Source organism: Oncorhynchus nerka, linkage group LG21, assembly GCF_034236695.1.
Source record: "Oncorhynchus nerka isolate Pitt River linkage group LG21, Oner_Uvic_2.0, whole genome shotgun sequence".
Lineage (NCBI taxonomy): Eukaryota > Metazoa > Chordata > Actinopteri > Salmoniformes > Salmonidae > Oncorhynchus > Oncorhynchus nerka.
Window position 1 is genome coordinate 6501040 of NC_088416.1, and position 20061 is coordinate 6521100.

Genomic DNA, 20061 nt, shown 5'->3' on the forward strand with positions numbered 1-20061 from the left:
CAAGCTGAACTGTGGACATGGCTCTATGGCTAGCTGGGTGGAGGAGAGCCATGGAGACCAAACTCTAGGCTTGATTGGATCAGTTTGATTGTCAATTCAAAGAAACAGACTTGACAATCAAACGTATCCATAGTACACCTCTTGGACAAGGAGCGTGCACACCCACACACACACGCAACCTGTCTATTAGGCCTAATGGATTTTCCTCGAAAAATGCATGTTGAGCAAGCTATAGAAAATCCATCAGAAATAGCTCCATTAAGAGTCTAGACTGAAACCAATACCAAACTGACCCCGTGCGTCACGCTAAGCACATGATTGACCCATGGAATATTCCCACCATGAGAAAAATAGCACGGAGTGTGTCTGGGTGAAGGTCATACTCATAAAGAATGCCCAACATAGGCTATAGAACCTAAGTGCATATACAGTAAACAAGCACAACATATAGTCTTAGTATGAACTCACTGTCACCCTGCATGATGACGGTAAAAGCTAAAGAGATAGAGAATGTCAAGCTGGGACCAGCTTTAAACCCTACAGATTTAGGTTTACAACATGTGCCATTTGTAAGCTCTTATAGCAGCACACTAAAAGCTGTATAGCTGAAGGACTGCTAGAATATAAGCACCACCCCAGCTATAAGTCTTTAATAGATACTGGAACTGTTCAAGCTACTCTTTAAACAGTTGATTGATTTATCTTCAATGCAGCCCCTGTGCTACATCTGGAGGTGTATCACTCCTCTGTTAGAGTGATAAGTGCCGTGGAGTGAAGTACTTAAGTAAAAATATTTAAAGTACTACTTAAGTAGTTTTTGGGGTTATTTTTTTACTACTTTTACTTTACTACATTCCTAAAGAAAATCACATAATTTTCACTCCATAAATTTTCCCTGACACCCAAAAGTACTAGTTACATTTTGAATGCTTAGCAGGACAGGAAAATGGTCTAATTCAAGCACTTATCTCTGATCATCTTGACTGCCTCTGATCTGGCGGACTCACCAAACAAACATTCTTTGTTAATAAATTATGCCTGAGTGTTGGAGTGTGCCCCTGCCTATCCGCAAATTAAGAAAACAAGAAAAAGGTGCCATCTGGTTTGCTTAATATAAGGAATTAGAAATTATTTATAATTTTACTTTTGATAATTAAGTATATTTAAAACCAAATACTTAGACTTTTACTCAAGCAGTATTTTACTGGGTGACATTCACTTGAGCCATTTTCAAGTATCTTTACTTTTACTCAAGTATGACAATTGGGTACATTTTCCACCACTGGATAAGTGTGCATGATAAGTATTGTATACATGATAAGTGTGCATGATAAGTACTGCATACATGATAAGTACTGTATACATGATAAGTGTGCATGATAAGTACTGTATACATGATAAGTGTGCATGATAAGTACTGTATACCTGATAAGTGTGCATGATAAGTGTACATAAAGTGTAAATGCTGGTAAATCTACATGGGCCGAGTACAGTGGTTGCTACACCAAGAGTTTTGTGATTATTCTGCGGGACTTAAGAGGTCATTTGTGGTTTAGTACAGTATCCTGCATCACTAGTTCATTGCAGGTCACTAGTTCATTAGCAGGACAACAGACTCTTTATAGCTCAGCTACTGTAGGTGTACCTTTCCAGTACTCCTCAGCCCACCACAAACTCCACCCTTAACACAGTTACCATTCAAAAATGAGCTGTTCATCTAAAAAATAATAATAATAATTATGACCAAAGAGAAAAGACAACATGGACATCAATACAGTTTCTTTCTATTGTGCTACCTGTTCCAGGGTTAGGACCATAACCACGAGAGGACTTAAAAATGAGCACTGAATGTGTTTTTGCAGAGCATACAACAATGCCGACAACCATCCGTGGAGATCAGTGGAAAGGCTGGACAACGGGCCGCATCGAAAAAACGCATGGTTGCCAAGAAAGAGGTTCATTTTGCTAGATTTTTAAAAATGTGTACGCAGCATTTGTGTGTTGGAGTCGCGGTACCAATCTGCCAATCTGGATCAGATTCAAGCTTTGAAGACCGAGATCGAGTCATTGAAGGGAGACCAGCAGAAAGATAATCATTCTCTGAGGGCAGAGATACGGGCAACAGGTGATGCATTGGACCAGAGCAAGGCGGCATTGGCGGAGAGTCAGGCGGAGAAGGATGCATTGAAGAGGGCGAGGAACGAGATGGAGTCACAATCCATGCCAGGCACACCTGTGAGCTCTAGAACTCCACCTTCGACAGGCAGAGTCAATATACCTGGCAGGTTCATCAGGTCGTCGATTCACCCTGACATTTCCATTCCTCTTCTGACAACAGAATTTGACTAACTGCTCACCCCGGCACAGCAAGTGCCGTCCGGACCGTTATGCTTTAGCCAAATAAATAAATAAATAAATACAGGTGGCTTATATCTTCAAAATAATGATAAAAATACTCTTTCAAAATGCTGATGTTGATTTAGTTTAGGATCCATAACAAATTACTATGGGAATAAATATCACTGAATTCCAAAAATATTGGAACAAAGTTGTCTAAAGAAGGTAAACAAATGGTTGATTACTGGAAAAAACTCTTTCAAACACACACGGTCACGTTGAACAGCGCCATTATGGCTATTAGCAGGACAATAGACTTGCCTAGGAGGATAGCGGGAGAATTCTATCGTCAAATGTATTTCTTAGTTAGGTTTGCTGTATCACAACCGGCCGTTATTGGTTGCATCTTGAGTTTAATCCACCAGAAAACACAAAACAAATAATACAACAAGAAGTATTATTATGCATCACATCTGACTGTGATTGGGAGTCCCATAGGGAGGCGTACAATTGGCCCAGCGTTTCTCCCCCTCTAAAAACAGAAATAAATGTTTTGGCCTTTACAAATATTATTTTGGCCTTTATTCAGATTACAATCACTCACTTTCGTGACTCACTCATTCATGGCTTTGGATCAAAATAAATAAGTACCAACACTCTTTCTGATAGTCTTTAATAAATACATGTTTTGGTTATCCTGACTTGGACACCATGTACAGTATTATAATTGCCCATTATGGGCTGTTAGCAAAACAATATACCTTTACCAACACCTCTCTGTGTTGGTGGAGCAGCTGTCTAAGACACTGCATCACAGAGCAAAATGCGTTACCCATGAGGCAATTTTGGCTTTAATTTAGAGTCCTCCAATCCTCGATATAAAATGATTAGCGGAGAGTCACGTCATATTTTTCCGATATACTGTAGGTCTACCGTAGGTGACATGAGTCTCACTAGTGTTGAGTAATGTGCTGTTAAAAGTGGTGTAGGTCTTATTTATTTAAAGAGCATATTGAAGTTAGAAGCAATAGGATTTGAAGCAATAGCCTACAACTATTTTAGCACCATTTCGTGCTGCTCTGAAACAAGCATGGGGACTGATCTTAATAAATCAATGAGATTTTATTTTCACTGAATCTCCGTTTGGGTATTGGTTAGACTACAATTAGGATGTAGAAATGTTATGCTCTTAGTGTAACCTTTAACTAGGCAAGTCAATTAAGAAGAAATTCTTATTTACATGAACAGCCTACTCCTTCCTCCCCGTCGGAGAATTGAACCCCGGGTCTCCCAAGTGCCTGCACGACACGGGATTCTTTAGCTAAATAGCCCAGTACTGTGCCTACTCCCGACAGTCACGTTGTACAGCGCCATATTTTCCGTACCATCTTAACGGAAACCCAGAGGGTTTTTTGTTTTTCTTGGAATAGAAACACCGTAATATTAAATCAAATTAATTAAGCAACATTTCTTAAGATCAGTCCCATATACTAAGTTCTTACAAAAACAGGTTTGAAATTCTCTAGTACTGCCACTACTGAATGCTATCAAATACTTCTTAAAGATGCCCTCTGGTGGTCAAACTAGCACTAACTAGCATTAATGGTGACAGTGGATGACACTTACAGTGGGGAGAACAAGTATTTGATACACTGCCGATTTTGCAGGTTTCCCTACTTGCAAAGCATGTAGAGGTCTGTAATTTTTACATTTTACATTTCAACTGTGAGAGATGGAATCTAAAACAAAAATCTAGAAAATCGCATTGAATGATTTTTAAGTAATTAATTTGCATTTTATTGCATGACATAAGTGTTTGATAGATCAGACCTTCTCCAGATCCTTCAGGTTTCGGGGCTGTCGCTGGGCAATACGGACTTTCAGCTCCCTCCAAAGATGTTCTATTGGGTTCAGGTCTGGAGACTGGCTAGGCCACTCCAGGACCTTGAGATGCTTCTTACGGAGCCACTCCTTAGTTGCCCTGGCTGTGTGTTTTCGGGTCGTTGTCATGCTGGAAGACCCAGCCACGACCCATCTTCAATGCTCTTACTGAGGGAAGGAGGTTGTTGGCCAAGATCTCACGATACATGGCCCCATCCATCCTCCCCTCAATACGGTGCAGTCGTCCTGTCCCCTTTGCAGAAAAGCATACCCAAAGAATGATGTTTCCACCTCCATGCTTCACGGTGGAGTTTAGACCAAAAAGCTCTATTTTTGTCTCATCAGACCACATGACCTTCTCCCATTCCTCCTCTGGATCATACAGATGGTCATTGGCAAACTTCAGACGGGCCTGGACATGCGCTGGCTTGAGCAGGGGGACCTTGCGTGTGCTGCAGGATTTTAATCCATGACGGCGTAGTGTGTTACTAATGGTTATCTTTACGACTGTGGTCCCAGCTCTCTTCAGGTCATTGACCAGGTCCTGCCGTGTAGTTCTGGAGTGATCCCTCACCTTCCTCATGATCATTGATGCCCCACGAGGTGTGAACTTGCATGGAGCACCAGACCGAGGGTGATTGACCGTCATCTTGAACTTCTTCCATTTTCTAATAATTGCGCCAACAGTTGTTGCCTTCTCACCAAGCTGCTTGCCTATTGTCCTGTAGCCCATTCCAGCCTTGTGCAGGTCTACAATTTTATCCCTAATGTCCTTACACAGCTCCCTGGTCTTGGCCATTGTGGAGAGGTTAGAGTCTGTTTGATTGAGTGTGTGGACAGGTGTCTTTTATACAGGTAACGAGTTCAAACAGGTGCAGTTAATACAGGTAATGAGTAGACAACAGGAGGGCTTCTTAAAGAAAAACTAACAGATCTGTGAGAGCCGGAATTCTTACTGGTTGGTAGGTGATCAAATACTTATGTCATGCAATAAAATACAAATTAATTACTTAAAAATCATACAATGTGATTTTCTGGATTTTTGTTTTAGATTCCGTCTCTCACAGTTGAAGTGTACCTATGATAAAAAATGACAGACCTCTACATGCTTTGTAAGTAGGAAAACCTGCAAAATCGGCAGTGTATCAAGTACTTGTTCTCCCCACTGTAAATAACGTGCAATAGAATTCTGTGGCACCATGCAAGCAGTGCTGCAGTACGCTGCAACCTTTAAAGGACGAACCACTGTAGGTCAGTGGCTTTTACCCAGCAGTCTCTATGCAATATCACTACTCTGGGTAGTGAAGTCACGGTGCTACAACACAGTGGGTGACTCAGTACAGAAGCCCTCTGGCAGTCTCACCTCCACACATGTCTCTATCTCAGTGTACTGGTTCATGACGGGCAGGATGGTCTCCATGCTGCTGTGTTCCACCAGGTCAGACTTGTTCCCGACCAGGATGACAGGAACCCTATAGGGGGGTGACAGAGAGAAAGGTTGTAAATGGTTGATTGGATTGCTTTTAAATAAAGTTATTTACTAGGTCTTAAAGCTGTAGATTCAGGACTGTTTTCCCAATCCAGACGTCAAATCATGCAATTGTAGTGTGTGAGAGTTTTGTATCCTGGTGAAGTCTCCCTCGGAAAATACATGCAATTCTGATCTCAATTGCACTTCCTAGAAATAATATTATCAAGTGGTGGGTCTGCATGCATGAAGCTAGGCTCATCATGACTTGTACTTCTAGACTGCTGTTCTACTGAGAAAATGTGTCAATTTACTGAAATGACTCGTTGTGAAAAGCATGGACTTGTGTCTATGACACGTGCCCATCTCCTCTTTCAAAACTTTAGGAAAACATCCATGCATATATCATGTATTTAGGAGAAAACACATTCATGTAACTGCATGTAGAGTGCCTTTCACAGTGACCCAGCTGGGTGAACCCTGGTAGTGGTTGAATATTGCAACACACCACATTGGATACCACTACTACCACTGCAACCCCCATACTCTTCATGTTATAGGTCATTAAGACGATAGCGTAACCATTGCAAAGCTCATGCAGGAACTGGGCTACATACGAACCACCCATAAGAACCACAACTAAACCTAGACTGTATCCCTCACCTGCTGTCCTTGTCTGTATTGTCATTTATAAGTGGAATCCAATGGCTGGTCACCTAAAGGAAAACAAGATGGTGAAGATACAACATTACAAAAAAAGAAAACATGAGTGTGAACTGGCTGATATCATAACATAATGTGCATACAGTACTTCAAGTACTATGGCTAAACTCACCTTCTCAATGGACTTCTTGTTGTTGACGGCGTACACTATGCAAATCACATTGGCCTGTAAAGGGAGCGACAACCATTACAATCTGGACTCGGCAGTAGTCTCAAATCTCGACACACATCTTTCTACAATACTGAACATTGATTCTAATATTACCTTCGATATCTCTGAAGACAACTGCTCATCTGTTTGTTCCGCTTCTGTGCAAGTTAAAGCATGCAGTTAGTGATTTACAGGACAGTATTATTGTAGTAGTTCGGTGTACATGGCTTGAATGTACAATAACATGCTTACACCCATGGTTTGCATAGTACAACAGAGATAAGGTACACATTATACGTGGCTCACAGCAGCTCACAGATCACTGCACCTGTACATAGCCCATCTATAATTATCCCAAACTACTTCTTCCCCTACTGTATTTATTTTGCTACTTTGCACACTCATCTACTGACAAATCTACCATTCCAGTGTTTTAATTGCTATATTGTATTTACTTCGCCACCATCGCCTTTACCTCCCTTATCTCACCTCATTTGCTCACATTGTATATAGACTTATTTTTCTACTGTGTTTGTTTTACTCCATGTGTAACTGTGTTGTTGTATGTGTCGAACTGCTTTGCTTTATCTTGGCCAGGACGCAGTTGTAAATGAGAACTTGTCCTCAACTTGCCTAACTGGTTAAATAAAAGGTGAAATAAAAAAATATATAGCTACACTGTTAGTTAGTTACAGTTACAGTACCGGAGTAGTCTACTATGTGTGTAGGAACTCTCTCTGGGGTGACGTCTGCCGGTATGGTGATCTCTTCAGCCCGGTAGGGCACCTGTTACAAGGAACCAACCAAGGATGACCATCATAAAAAGACACCAATGGGATACTCCAAGCGTACATTCTACATAGGTAATGCATGTATAACTGTTTATTAGTACTACTGCTGATCATCAAGACGTGCATCTCCCACGGGGAGTTATCCATCTACCCGATACAACTCAAAGCACTCTGTTTGAGAAAAGTGCTTCCTAGGCTGAATAGACATTCTTACTAAATCTATTTACTAAACACAGAGGTTCCAGGAAGCTTATTTTACGTACCACCTGTGGGAACTCCTCGCTGACCAGGGACATGATCAGGGAAGTCTTCCCCACCTTGGCTGTCAGGGGGGGAGAGAGACAAAGAGGAAGTCATATAGGCTGTGTGTCCCGCCTGGCAATGAGACTCTTTTCAATTCTAGATTTGGCAGAGGGAGAGGCAATTTGCTCAGCCTCACTTTATATTGCATTATTATCGTGTGCATGTAAAGTAACTGTTTTAGAGTTGCAGCCTGTCATGCATTCGTTTCTCTGCACACTTCAAACAGCATGAAGAGATAGGCTTGCCTTGTACAAATTGGCAGTCTGTCTCTGTGCTTCACACACACACACACAAGGTGAGATAGAACATTTCACTGCAGCAGCATCGCTATCCCTGGTCTCCTACACCAAGTTGCCTCTCAAATCTAAGACATGAGCATTGGGAATGGGCCAGAGAGAGCTACTTGACAGCTTACTAAATCCCGACAGGGCTTTGCTTTAGAAGGGAAGGGAATTGAATTTGGCAAATGTGAAAGATAGAGCCCTGGGTCCCTGTATAAACAATTGGAGTGCATTTGGAAAGTATTCAGACCCCTTTACTTTTTCCACATTTTGTTACGTTACAACCTTATTCTAAAATTGATTAAATCGTTTTTTCCCCCTCATCAATCTACACATAATACCCCATAATGACAAAGCAAAAACAGGCTTTTAGAAAAGTTTGCAAATGTATTAAAGATAAACTGAAATATCACAGTTGAAGTCAGAAGTTTACATACACGTAGGTTGGAGTCATTAAAACCTGTTTTTCAACCACTCCACAAATTTCTTGTTATCAAACTATAGTTTTGGCAAGTCGGTTAGGACATCTACTTTGTGCATAACACAAGTAACTTTTCCAACAATTGTTTACAGACAGATTATTTTACTTAAAATTCACTGTATCACAATTCCAGTGGGTCAGAAGTTTACATACAATAAGTTGACTGTGCCTTTAAACAGCTTGGAAAATTCAAGGAAATGTTGTCATGGATTTAGAATCTTCTGATAGGCTAATTGACATCATTTGAGTCAATTGGAGGTGTACCTGTGGATGTATTTCAAGGCCTACCTTCAAATTAGGTGCCTCTGCTTGACATCATGGGAAAATCAAAAGAAATCAAAAGAAAAAAGACCTCAGAAAAGATTTTGTATACCTCCAGTCTGGTTCATCCTTGGGAGCAATTTCCAAACGCATGAAGGTACCACGTTCATCTGTACAAACAATAGTATGCAAGTATAAACACCATGGGACCACACAGCCGTCTTAGTCTCTCGGTCCCAGCTTTGATGCACCTGTACTGACCTCGCCTTCTGGATGATAGCGGGGTGAAGAGGCAGTGTCTCGGGTGGTTGTTGTCCTTGATGATCTTTATGGCCTTCCTGTGACATCGGGTGGTGTAGGTGTCCTGGAGGGCAGGTAGTTTGCCCCCGGTGATGCGTTGTGCAGACCTTACTACCATCTGGAGAGCCTCACGATTGCGAGCGGAGTAGTTGCCATACCAGGCGGTGATACAGCCCGACAGGATGCTCTCGATTGTGCATCTGTAGAAGTTTGTGAGTGCTTTTGGTGACAAGCCAAATTTCTTCAGCCTCCTGAGGTTGAAGAGGCGCTGCTGCGCCTTCTTCACAACGCTGTCTGTGTGGGTTGACCAATTCAGTTTGTCCTTAATGTGTACGCCGAGGAACTTAACTTTCCACCACTGTACCGCCGATGTGGATAGGGAGGTGCTCCCTCTGCTGTTTCCTGAAGTCCACAGTCATCTCCTTTGTGTTGTTGACGTTGAGTGTATTTTCCTGACACCACACTCCGAGGGCCCTCACCTTCTCCCTGTAGGCCGTCTCGTCGTTGTTGGTAATCAAGCCTACCACTGTAGTGTCGTCCACAAACAGGGAGTACAGGAGAAGGCTCAGAACACACCCTTGTGGGGCCCCAGTGTTGAGGATCAGCGGGGTGGAGATGTTGTTACCTACCCTCACCACCTGGGGGCGGCCCGTCAGGAAGTCCAGTACCCAGTTGCACAGGGTGGGGTCGAAACCCAGGGTTTCGAGGGTACTATGGTGTTAAATGCTGAGCTGTAGTTGATGAACAGCATTCTCACATAGGTATTCCTCTTGTCCAGATGGGTTAGGGCAGTGTGGTTGCGATTGCGTCGTCTGTGGACCAATTGGGGCGGTAAGCAAATTGGAGTGTGTCAGGTAGGGTGGAGGTGATATGGTCCTTGACTAATCTCTCAAAGCACTTCATGATGACGGAAGTGAGTGCTACGGGTTTTAAGTGGGAGAACTTGCACAATTGGTGGCTGACTAATTACTTTTTTGCCCCACTGTAATTGTCAGATTAGGCTAGAAAACACTCTAAAAAGTTCCCAAAACTGTCCAAATATTGTCTGTGAGTATAACAGAACTGATATTGCAGGCGAAAACCTGAGGAAAATCCAACAAGGAAGTGACTAAGAGAAACAAATCTCCCTGTCCATTGCATGCCTTCCCTCCATTTAAAGGGATATCAACCAGATTCCTTTCCCTATGGCTTCCACATGGTGTGAACAGTTTTTAGACATAGTTTCAGGCTTTTATACTGAAAAGAGAGCGAGAAGGATCACATCGCGTCCGTGGATGGCTGGGTGCCAGCAGAGTTTTGCATGCGCAACAGCTTGGAGCAGACATTTTCTCTCGCTCTCCTATTGAAAAAGCTACGGTCCGGTTGAAATATTATCGATTATTTATTGTAGGATTGATTATAAAAAACGTTTGACATGTTTCTACGAACTTTATGGATACTATTTGGAATTTGTGTCTGCCCGTCATGACCTGCACGAGCCTGTAGATTTCTGAATAAAATGCTCCAACCAAATGGAGGTTTTTGGATATTAAAAAAATATTTTTCCAACAAAAGGAACATTTATTGTGTAACTAGGAGTCTCGTGAGTGCAAACATCCAAAGATCAAAGGTAAGCAATTCATTTTATTGCCTTTCTGACTTTCATGACCAATCTACTTTGCTGCGGTCCTTACATAAACGCTTCGATAGCTTTTGCTGTAAAGCTTTTTTGAAATCTGACATGCCAGGTGGATTAAAAACAAGCTAAGCGGTGTTTTGCTATATTGCACTTGTGACTTCATGAAAATTAAATATTTTTAATAATTTAATTTGAATTTGGCGCTCTGCAATTCAGCGGATGTTGATGAAAATGATCCCGCTAACATGATGGGTGCGCCAAGAAGTTAAAGGCAATGCTATCAAATACTAATTGAGTGTAACTTCTGACCCACTGGGAATGTGGTGAAATAAATAAAAAGCTGAAATAAATCATTCGCTCTACCATTATTCGGACATTTCACATTCTTTAAATAAAGTGGTGAGCCTAACTGACCTAAGACAGGGAATCTTTTGATCAAATGTCAGGAATTGTGAAAAACTGAGTTTAAATGTATTTGGCTAAGGTGTATGTAAACTTCCGACTTCACCTGTAAGTATTCAGACCCTTTACTCAGCACTTTGTTGAAGCACCTTTGGCAGCAATTAGAGCCTTGAGTCTTCTTGGGTATGACCCTAAAGCTTGGCACACCTGTATTTGGGGAGTTTCTCCCATTCTTCTCTGCAAATCCTATCAAGCTCTGTATGGAGAGCGTTGCTGCACAGCTATTTTCAGGTCTCTCCAGAGATGTTTGATCAGGTTCAAGTCCGGGCTCTGGCTGGGCCAATCAAGGACATTCAGAGACTTGTCCCGAAGCCACTCCTGCGTTGTCTTGGCTGTGTGATTAGGGTCGTTGTCCTGTTGGAAGGTAAACCTTCGCCCCAGTCTGAGGTCCTGAGCGCTCTAGAGCAGGTTTTCATCAAGGATCTCCCATGTACTTTGAACCGGTCATCTTTGCCTAGATCCTGACTAGTCTCCCAGTCCCTGCCGCTGAAAAACATCCCCACAGCATGATGCTTCACCATAGGGATGGTGTCAGGTTTCCTCCAGACGTGATGCATGGCATTCAAGCCAAAGAGTTCAATCTTGGTTTCATCACACCAGAGAATCTGGTTTCTCATGGTCTGAGTGTTTAGGTGCCTTTTGGCAAACTCCAAGCGGGCGGTCATGTGCCTTTTACTAATGAGTGGCTTCCGTCTGGCCACTCTACCATAAAGGTCTAATTGGTGGAGTGCTGCAGAGATGGGAAAACCTTCCAGAAGGACAACCATTTCCACAGAGGAACTCTGGAGCTCTGTCAGAGTGACCATCGGGTTCTTGGTCACCTCCCTAACCAAGGCCCTTCTCCCCTGATTGATCAGCTTGGCCGGGTGGCCAGCTCTAGGAAGAGTCTTGGTGGCCAATATGTTCTTGGGGACCTTCCATGCTGCAGAAATGTTTTGGTACTCTTCCCCAGATCTGTGCCTCAACACAATCATGTCTCAGAGCTCTACGGATAATTCCTTTGGCCTCATAGCATGGTTTTTGCTCTGACATGCACAGTCAACTGTGGTGTAGACAGGCGTGTACCTTTCCAAATCATTTCCAATCAATTGAATTTAAACACAGGCGGACTCCAATCAAGTTGTAGAAACATATCATCTCCATTCCATATTCAATGGAAACAGGTTGCACCTGAGCTCAATTTCAATGCAGAGGGTCTGAATACTTATGTAAATAAGGTGTTTTTTATTTTTAATAAATTTGCTAACATTTCTAAAAACCTGTTTTCATTTTGTCATTATTGGGTATTCTGTGGAGATTGTTGATAATGTTTTATTTAATCCATTTTACAATAAGGCTGTAACCTAACAAAAAGTGGAAAAAGCCTAGGGGTCTTAATACTTTCCGAAGGCACTGTATAAGAAACCCTGTTATTAGAGAGAATCATACACATTGCCAAAAGTATGTGGACACCTGCTTGTCGAACATCTCATTCCAAAATCATGGGCATTAATACGGAATTGCTCCCCCCCGCTGCTGCTATAACGGCCTCCACTCTTTTGGGAAGGCTTTCCACTATATGTTGGAACATTGCTGCGGGGACTTGCTTCCATTCAGCCACAAGAGCATTAGTGTTCGATGCGGTTGAGGTCAGGGATCTGCGCAGGCCAGTCAAGTTCTTCCACACCGATCTCGACAAACCATTTCTGTATGGACCTCGCTTTGTGCACAGGGGCATTGTCATGCTGAAAAAGGAAAGGGCCTTCCCCAAACTGTTGCCACAGAGTTGGAAGGGAATCATGCTCAGATCAAAGATTTTGCGATAGTAAAGTTTTGAAAAACGAATTTGTTATTCAAATTAAAAGCCCAATGAATACTCGCCTTTGTTTAATGATTTAACTCCTACCGCTTGTTGGACATTTATTTTGAAGGCACGTATAAATAACTGCACGAGGACAGACAGTGAATGACAGGCTGACACACATCACAGTTACAAATAGTAGCTAGCTAGAAATAGCGCAAAGATTTTTTTTCAAAGAAAAGTAGACAATGAATGCAGAGTGTACATTGACAAAGCCTTCAAGGGAAAAGTACTCCTCCTGACCCACCAAGTAGAAGCCAACAATCTCACCCACCTTCCAACACTACTAGTCTGTTCCCTATCAGATGACCAGCAGGAGAAGTTACGTTATACATCGCTGCTGCGCGCTTTGAACAGTGAGTTCTGGTCGTTTTGAGGATTTCAAAGTGTTGGAAAATGAAATGCTGTTGGTTTCCTCTCCTTTCACCTTCAGTGTGGATAACGCTCCCACTGACCTGCAACTTGAGCTTATCGATCTTCAGTCTGATGCAGTGATTGGAGAACTATTCAGAACAATGTCACTGACGAGGTTCTATGCATCTCTCGATGAACAAAACCTTCCGAAGATTAGGAGTCATGCTCAGAAGATGTTTGTACTGTTTGGGTCAACCTCTGTATGTGAACAGACATTTTCAGTGATGAAATATACAAGTCAAGGCGGCACAGATCATGTCTTACCGACTCTCACCTCTGAGCCATCCTGCGCATAGCAAGGTCAGAAACTATACCTGACTTCACTGTTCTAGTCAAAGCCCATCAGAGACTTCACTCCTCACACTGATTGAGTAGTTTAAATGTAATGTTGAGCTCTCACTCTCGTGTTTTTGTGCATACCCGTTAACAAGGGTTCTGTCCGTGGTGCTGAATGCACAGTGTACTTTTCCCTCCGTGTAGTTCATTGCATGTTTAATAATGAAAATACCTACCAAAAGGAGAACATGAATGTGGTTTATTTCTGTGCATGTTAAAAAAGTTAAGTAGCATATCTGGACGTGATTTACAGTAGATATATCTGTCAACACAGTCATACACATGATGTATAATCCTGTAATATGATTCTGGCATGCAATGGCAAAAATATATTCTAATGTTGCCCTGCATGGAAAATAATCCCCAGGACTGGTCTAGAAAGTCATTTTATGCTGTAGCGTTAAGATTTCCCTTCACTGGAACTCCATAGCCCAAACCATGAAAAACAGCCCCAGACCATTATTCTTCCTCCACCAAACTTTACAGTTGACACTACCCAGATTTCACCGTGGGACTGCCAGATGGTGATTTATCACTCCAGAGAACGCGTTTCCACTGCTTCATAGTCCAATGGTGGCGAGCTTTATACCAGTCCAGTCGACGCTTGGTATTGCGCATGGTGATCTTAGGCTTGTGTGCGGCTGCTCGGCCATGGAAACCCCTTTCATGAAGCTCCCGACAAACAATTATTGTGCTGACATTGCTTGCAGAGGCAGTTTGGAACACGGTAGTGAGTGTTGCAACTGAGGACAGAAGATTTTCACGCGCTTCAACCCTCGGCGGTCCCGTGCTGAGAGCTTGTGTGGCCTACCACTTCATAATAGGACATTCTACTGCCAATGTTTGTCTATGGAGATTGTATGGCTGTGTGCTTGATTTTATTCACCCGTCAGCAAAGGGTGTGGCTGAAATAACCAAATCCACTAATTTGAAGGGGTGTCCACATAAGCTACATTGCCAAGAGTATCTTTAAAGTGGACAGATGCTGCCTAGGTGAGTCAGAGTGAATGTTTTGAACACATCAACTAAAGCTGACATGTAGCTAGAGCAAATTGCTTAGATAGCAAAGGCAATCCATGCATTCATATGACAAACATGTCATGTGGACAGGCAGTCAACATCAAATTCAGATGGTAAATAGCCAATGTCACTTGGATCTAAACATCAAATGGCTTAGGATACTAGCTAGATAGCTATGTTATGACACTACTAGTAGTGTAGTTAACATCATGGTGTGTGGTAGTGTAACGTTCGCTTTAAAACTGGATGAACCTAGTGGAACACAGCTAGCTAGATAACTTTACTCCTCCGAGTCCTTTCATCAGCATCACGCGCTCCTCCAGCTGTCTGTCATGCATGCAGGTTCGGGCTCGACAGTAAAACAGAACTACAAAGTAGACCAAAACAAATCCACTTACGCTCTCCCACCAGTAATATTCTGACGTCCTTCCGCATCTTCACCACTGTTGAAGACCAACTCTGCAAATTCGTTCATGAAATCATTTATGCTCTCGTGTGGTTGAATTACAGCCAGCCAGCGTTCAGCTATCTGGCCTGGCTTACGTTTGCATTTTCCCAGTTGAGCTTCACCAACATAAACCTAACTGACACCGCGCTGCGTTCGTAGTAAATACCCTGCACTGAACGATATTTCCGAACGGCTCCTTTGAAAGAATTAACCTCTCAGACATAAATCTTAGATGCTCCTGTCGACATTGATATTATTAGTCATTCTTCTGCACGCAAACTTGAATGATACGACCGCGCAAGCTAGCCTGAACCTGAAGTTACGACCCGCCTCCAACGAGGCGCGCGAGGGGACAAATATTGTACAGCTAATACAACAACGCTAAACTCCATACATTCTTTGGGTGAAATAAAAAAGCAACATACAAACATATAGGTGATTGTCATTTTATTTTGACATCTAATAGGAATATTGTGCTAAATATATTCATTACTAAAAATGGTTTTTTATTTATCTCATTGATAAACAGACAACTCTTTATGTTGTCCCCATCCTCACATCACCTTATGACACCCAAGGAGGAAAGGACAGAGCATTGTTTAGCTTCAGCCCAAACAGCCAGAAGACTGGCCTCACTGGCTCTGTGAATCCCTCCTCCACACAATGCAGCAGAGTCTGACTGTCAGACAGGCTATAAAACGACAAGATCCCATTCGTCACATCCAGAGCCAGTCTAACGATACTGGGGCAGCCATGTTTGATAAACACCCCTATGTTATCGTGCCAGTAGCACAGCTTGTCCCTGCTCCACTCCAGGCACCAGGAGTTGGCTGTGCGACCCAGCTGATCTCTGCGGCCAATGCTGGGGTAGGAAACCCCGACAGCCCAGCCCACGCTCGCCGACGTATCCACGTCCCAATAGTGGCAGCCTTCGCTGAACTCCTGCTCCGCCATCCACTGGCTGATGTCAAAGCGGCCGTCGTGGCATGCAGAGGACGTCCTCTTGGTCACCACTTTGTGCTCATTGGGTAGGAAGGTCAGGCACCTGTGGCCCTGGGCTGGGTTGAAGGTGAGCCAGGAGAAGCTGGCCCCAGGCAGGGGATGGGGTGGAGGGGCGAAGCCTGCTGACAGACATGGCCAGATATGGACAAAATGTTAGCTTGAAGTCATTAGATGAATGTACTAAAGTTTTCAGCCTATTGTATATGACCATGATGGAGAAAAGTACCCAACTGTCATACTTGAGTAAAAGTAAAGATACCTTAAAGGAAAATTTCACCCAAAAACTATATTTTGGTATTTGTTTCATTAGTTCATTGTTGACAAAGTCCGGCAATGTTTTGCTTGTCAGCAAATACAGAAATCATCCCTGTATGATGCATTTTGCAAATACCAAAAGATAGTTTTTGGGTGGAGTTTTCCTTTAATAGAAAATGACTGAAGTAAAAGTGAAAGTCACCCAGTAAAATACTACTTGAGTAAAAGTCTAAAATTATTTGGTTTTAAATATACTTAAGTATCAAAATTAATAGTAATTGCTAAAATATACTTTAGTATCAAAAGTAAAAGTATAAATCATGTCAAATTCTTTATATTAAGCCAACTAGACAGCACAATTTTTTTGTTTTTAAATTACGGATAGCTAGGGGCACACTCCAACGTCATTTACAAACAAAGTATGTGTTTAGTGAGTCCACCAGATCAGAGGCAGTAGGGATGACCTGGTTTGTTTTCTTGATAAATGTGTGAATTAGACCATTTTCCTGTCCTGCTAGTATTTTTATTCAAGTACTTTACACCACTGGTATCTGATGTACTCTAATGACACAGATATCGTTGAATGGCTATACTGTATATAGGCTACCCCATCTAGTGGTTGATTGGTGAAAATAGTACATTATATTTATAGAGTATTCAGTACATTATAAGGAGTAATATTCAAATGAGGCTCAAGAATAGGACAAATTCTACAGTCTACCTTCAGCACTGTATCTGTCATTTGAGGGAGGGGAGATGGGCACCTCCTGAACCCGGCCATCATGGGAGGCTGTTACATCAGGACACCGGTCATCTGTCACTTCTGAGCTTGTGTCATTTATAACAACAGGGTCCTCCATCTATATGACAAGATAACACAACACAGGAGCATGAAAATTAACTTTAAAAAATATCATCTTTAAAAAAGAATACCGACTAAGGAGGAAGTTGTAGCCTACTGTAAATACTGTATCGGGAATGTTTACCTGTTGCTGTTGTATAGTACCTCCAAGCTCAGATGGTCTGTTGATATCAGTCTGTTGTGAGTGTGAGGCCACACATTCTTCAGCTTTATCCTTATTGAAGTCCTGACAATTATATAATGTAATATCATAATACAATTAAACTATTTATACTATTTGATAACTAGCATAAAGTTATTTACAGTTGTGCCCTTGTTTATGGTAAAATATAAAAAGTGAATCCTCCAACCTGATTCATTCCTATTTTAAATTGCGTGTTATTATGTAGCGACGTTGATCGTGACAGGAGTCAATAAGCCTAGTCTGTTAATTTAAAAAATATATATATAATAACTTACTGCTTCCATTTCATGTCCTTTTGTAAATTCTTCAGTGGATGCAAAACGTTTATGGTTGTAATGAACATCCACGATGTTACAAAGTGTAACATTTTTATACAGTTTAAAACCTGGTCGAATTTTTCCTCTGCAATCGGGACAATCCTTCTTCGTCTTCGCTCTTCCACGTAGACAATCCTCTAAACATTTCATGCAATAACTGTGGCCACAAGTTAAAGTCACTGGATCAGTGAAAATGTCAAGGCATATTGAACATGTGAGATATTTTCCTATATCTGTAAGAAGTTCTTCAAGTAGTAACGCCATTGCGGTTCGGTGTGTGTAGGCTGGAATGCCTGAATTGAAACCGAAAGTACAGTAAAACGGGATTTCCCTCTCAAAGAACAAATACATGTATCTAATTAATGAAAAAAACACCTAATTAATGATCTCTCTCTTTCTGTGTGTGTGTTTGAACGCAGGGAAATATAGTGTGTGTGTCTGTGTGTCTTGAGGCTGATGCTCATTGCTGAGAGGTGTAATGAGAATATGTCAATGAATGCAACTGTAGGCTTGTCGTGTATAACGTCTGTTGGTTGTATTATAATTGTTAAAAAATTAGACACTTTCCAAGTCTGCCATTTTTCTGGTTAATATATTCACTCACCTCAAAACTGTCTATAACCAGAAAATGCTTTCCTACTGAAAGCATGGTTGTATTCCCACCTGATTCGTTTTTTTTGCCCAACCTGGTATTCTCAAGTGTGCGATGTGCAGATCACCATCCTTTTTTTCTTTTAAAGGTTCAGCGGAGTCAAAAACGCGATTTAAATGTTTTATATATATTTCCACAATAAATTGTGCAGGTGTGAAAATTTAAATAATGCTCCTTTAGTGTAAGAGCTGTTTTAAAAGACCGCCTGCAATTTCTGCCTGTTTTGGTGGGATGGAGTTTTGGCCTGGCTAGTGACGTCACCAAACGGTAAATGAGTTAATAGACCAATAAATAAGACAGTTCCAAACCTCTCTGCCAATAACAGGTCGTTTTCAGTTTTCTTCTCCTACCCAGGCCACTCCTAGCATAATTGTTGCATAATTGTTAAAAAAAAAAACTTTTTAATTGAAACAATTATAATAAGGTACATAACTGTTATCAGAAATGATTTGATATTGTGAAAAGCTGCATTGGACCTTTAAGATAATCAGAGTGGTCTTACATTGGACCTTTAAGATAATCAGAGTGGTCTTACATTGCACCTTTAAGATAATCAGAGTGGTCTTACATTTACATTTACATTTAAGTCATTTAGCAGACGCTCTTATCCAGAGCGACTTACAAATTGGTGCGTTCACCTTAAGACATCCAGTGGAACAGCCACTTTACAATAGTGCATCTAAATCTTTCAAGGGGGGGTGAGAAGGATTACTTTATCCTATCCTAGGTATTCCTGAAAGAGGTGGGGTTTCAGGTGTCTCCGGAAGGTGGTGATTGACTCCGCTGTCCTGGCGTCGTGAGGGAGTTTGTTCCACCATTGGGGGGCCAGAGCAGCGAACAGTTTTGACTGGGCTGCGCGGGAACTGTACTTCCTCAGTGGTAGGGAGGCGAGCAGGCCAGAGGTGGATGAACGCAGTGCCCTTGTTTGGGTGTAGGGCCTGATCAGAGCCTGGAGGTACTGAGGTGCCGTTCCCTCACAGCTCCGTAGGCAAGCACCATGGTCTTGTAGCGGATGCGAGCTTCAACTGGAAGCCAGTGGAGAGAGCGGAGGAGCGGGGTGACGTGAGAGAACTTGGGAAGGTTGAACACCAGACGGGCTGCGGCACTCTGGATGAGTTGTAGGGGTTTAATGGCACAGGCAGGGAGCCCAGCCAACAGCGAGTTGCAGTAATCCAGACGGGAGATGACAAGTGCCTGGATTAGGACCTGCGCTGCTTCCTGTGTGAGGCAGGGTCGTACTCTGCGGATGTTGTAGAGCATGAACCTACAAGAACGGGCCACCTCCTTGATGTTAGTTGAGAACGACAGGGTGTTGTCCAGGATCACGCCAAGGTTCTTAGCGCTCTGGGAGGAGGACACAATGGAGTTGTCAACCGTGATGGCGAGATCATGGAACGGGCAGTCCTTCCCCGGGAGGAAGAGCAGCTCCGTCTTGCCGAGGTTCAGCTTGAGGTGGTGATCCGTCATCCACACTGATATGTCTGCCAGACATGCAGAGATGCGATTCGCCACCTGGTCATCAGAAGGGGGAAAGACATTGGACCTTTAAGATAATCAGAGTGGTCTTACATTGGACCTTTAAGATAATCAGAGTGGTCTTACATTGGACCTTTAAGATAATCAGAGTGGTTTTACACATTTGGCACAGTGTTCACTTTCCCCTTCACAATATTG

General features: G+C 42.4%; 2 protein-coding genes across 6 annotated transcripts in view; both read right to left on the bottom strand.

The window, feature by feature from the left end:
- Window positions 1-15452, bottom strand: part of LOC115103722 (mitochondrial Rho GTPase 1-A) — a 32724-nt gene extending 17272 nt beyond the window's left edge. For both annotated transcript variants that reach the window (XM_029624613.2, XM_029624612.2), the window contains exons 1-7: window positions 15066-15452; window positions 7615-7673; window positions 7265-7346; window positions 6675-6718; window positions 6522-6575; window positions 6350-6402; window positions 5582-5690 (exon numbers count right to left, since the gene is read on the bottom strand). In XM_029624613.2, coding sequence (XP_029480473.1) covers window positions 5582-5690; window positions 6350-6402; window positions 6522-6575; window positions 6675-6718; window positions 7265-7346; window positions 7615-7673; window positions 15066-15102 — 438 coding nt within the window. In that variant the 5' untranslated portion in view covers window positions 15103-15452. The remainder of the gene's footprint in view (window positions 1-5581; window positions 5691-6349; window positions 6403-6521; window positions 6576-6674; window positions 6719-7264; window positions 7347-7614; window positions 7674-15065) is intronic.
- A 95-nt stretch (window positions 15453-15547) lies between these two features.
- On the bottom strand, window positions 15548-18633 carry LOC115103542 (E3 ubiquitin-protein ligase TRIM65-like). Of its 4 annotated transcripts, none has more exons than XM_029624378.2 (5): window positions 18399-18633; window positions 17694-17892; window positions 17359-17460; window positions 17094-17232; window positions 15548-16239 (listed from the first exon to the last, which is right to left on the bottom strand). In XM_029624378.2, the coding sequence occupies exons 2-5, from the start codon at window positions 17883-17885 to the stop codon at window positions 15680-15682; spliced, it is 993 nt and encodes a 330-aa protein (XP_029480238.1). In that variant the 5' UTR covers window positions 17886-17892; window positions 18399-18633; the 3' UTR covers window positions 15548-15679. The 4 variants fall into 4 exon arrangements, with proteins under 4 accessions (XP_029480238.1, XP_029480237.1, XP_029480235.1 ...); XM_029624377.2 differs by having other exon boundaries at window positions 18340-18633; XM_029624375.2 differs by having other exon boundaries at window positions 15548-16236; window positions 17694-18633.
- Between the last annotated feature and the right edge of the window lie 1428 nt (window positions 18634-20061).

Excerpts from the sequence above, each read along its gene's own strand:
- LOC115103542 (XM_029624374.2), bottom strand. The coding sequence starts at position 18,086 with ATGTATTTGTTCTTTGAGAGGGAAATCCCGTTTTACTGTACTTTCGGT. Across the intron at positions 17,233-17,358 it reads GTACTATACAACAGCAACAG|ATGGAGGACCCTGTTGTTAT; the intron begins GTAAACATTCCC and ends CTTGTCATATAG. Across the intron at positions 16,240-17,093 it reads TGACAGATACAGTGCTGAAG|CAGGCTTCGCCCCTCCACCC; the intron begins GTAGACTGTAGA and ends CATGTCTGTCAG.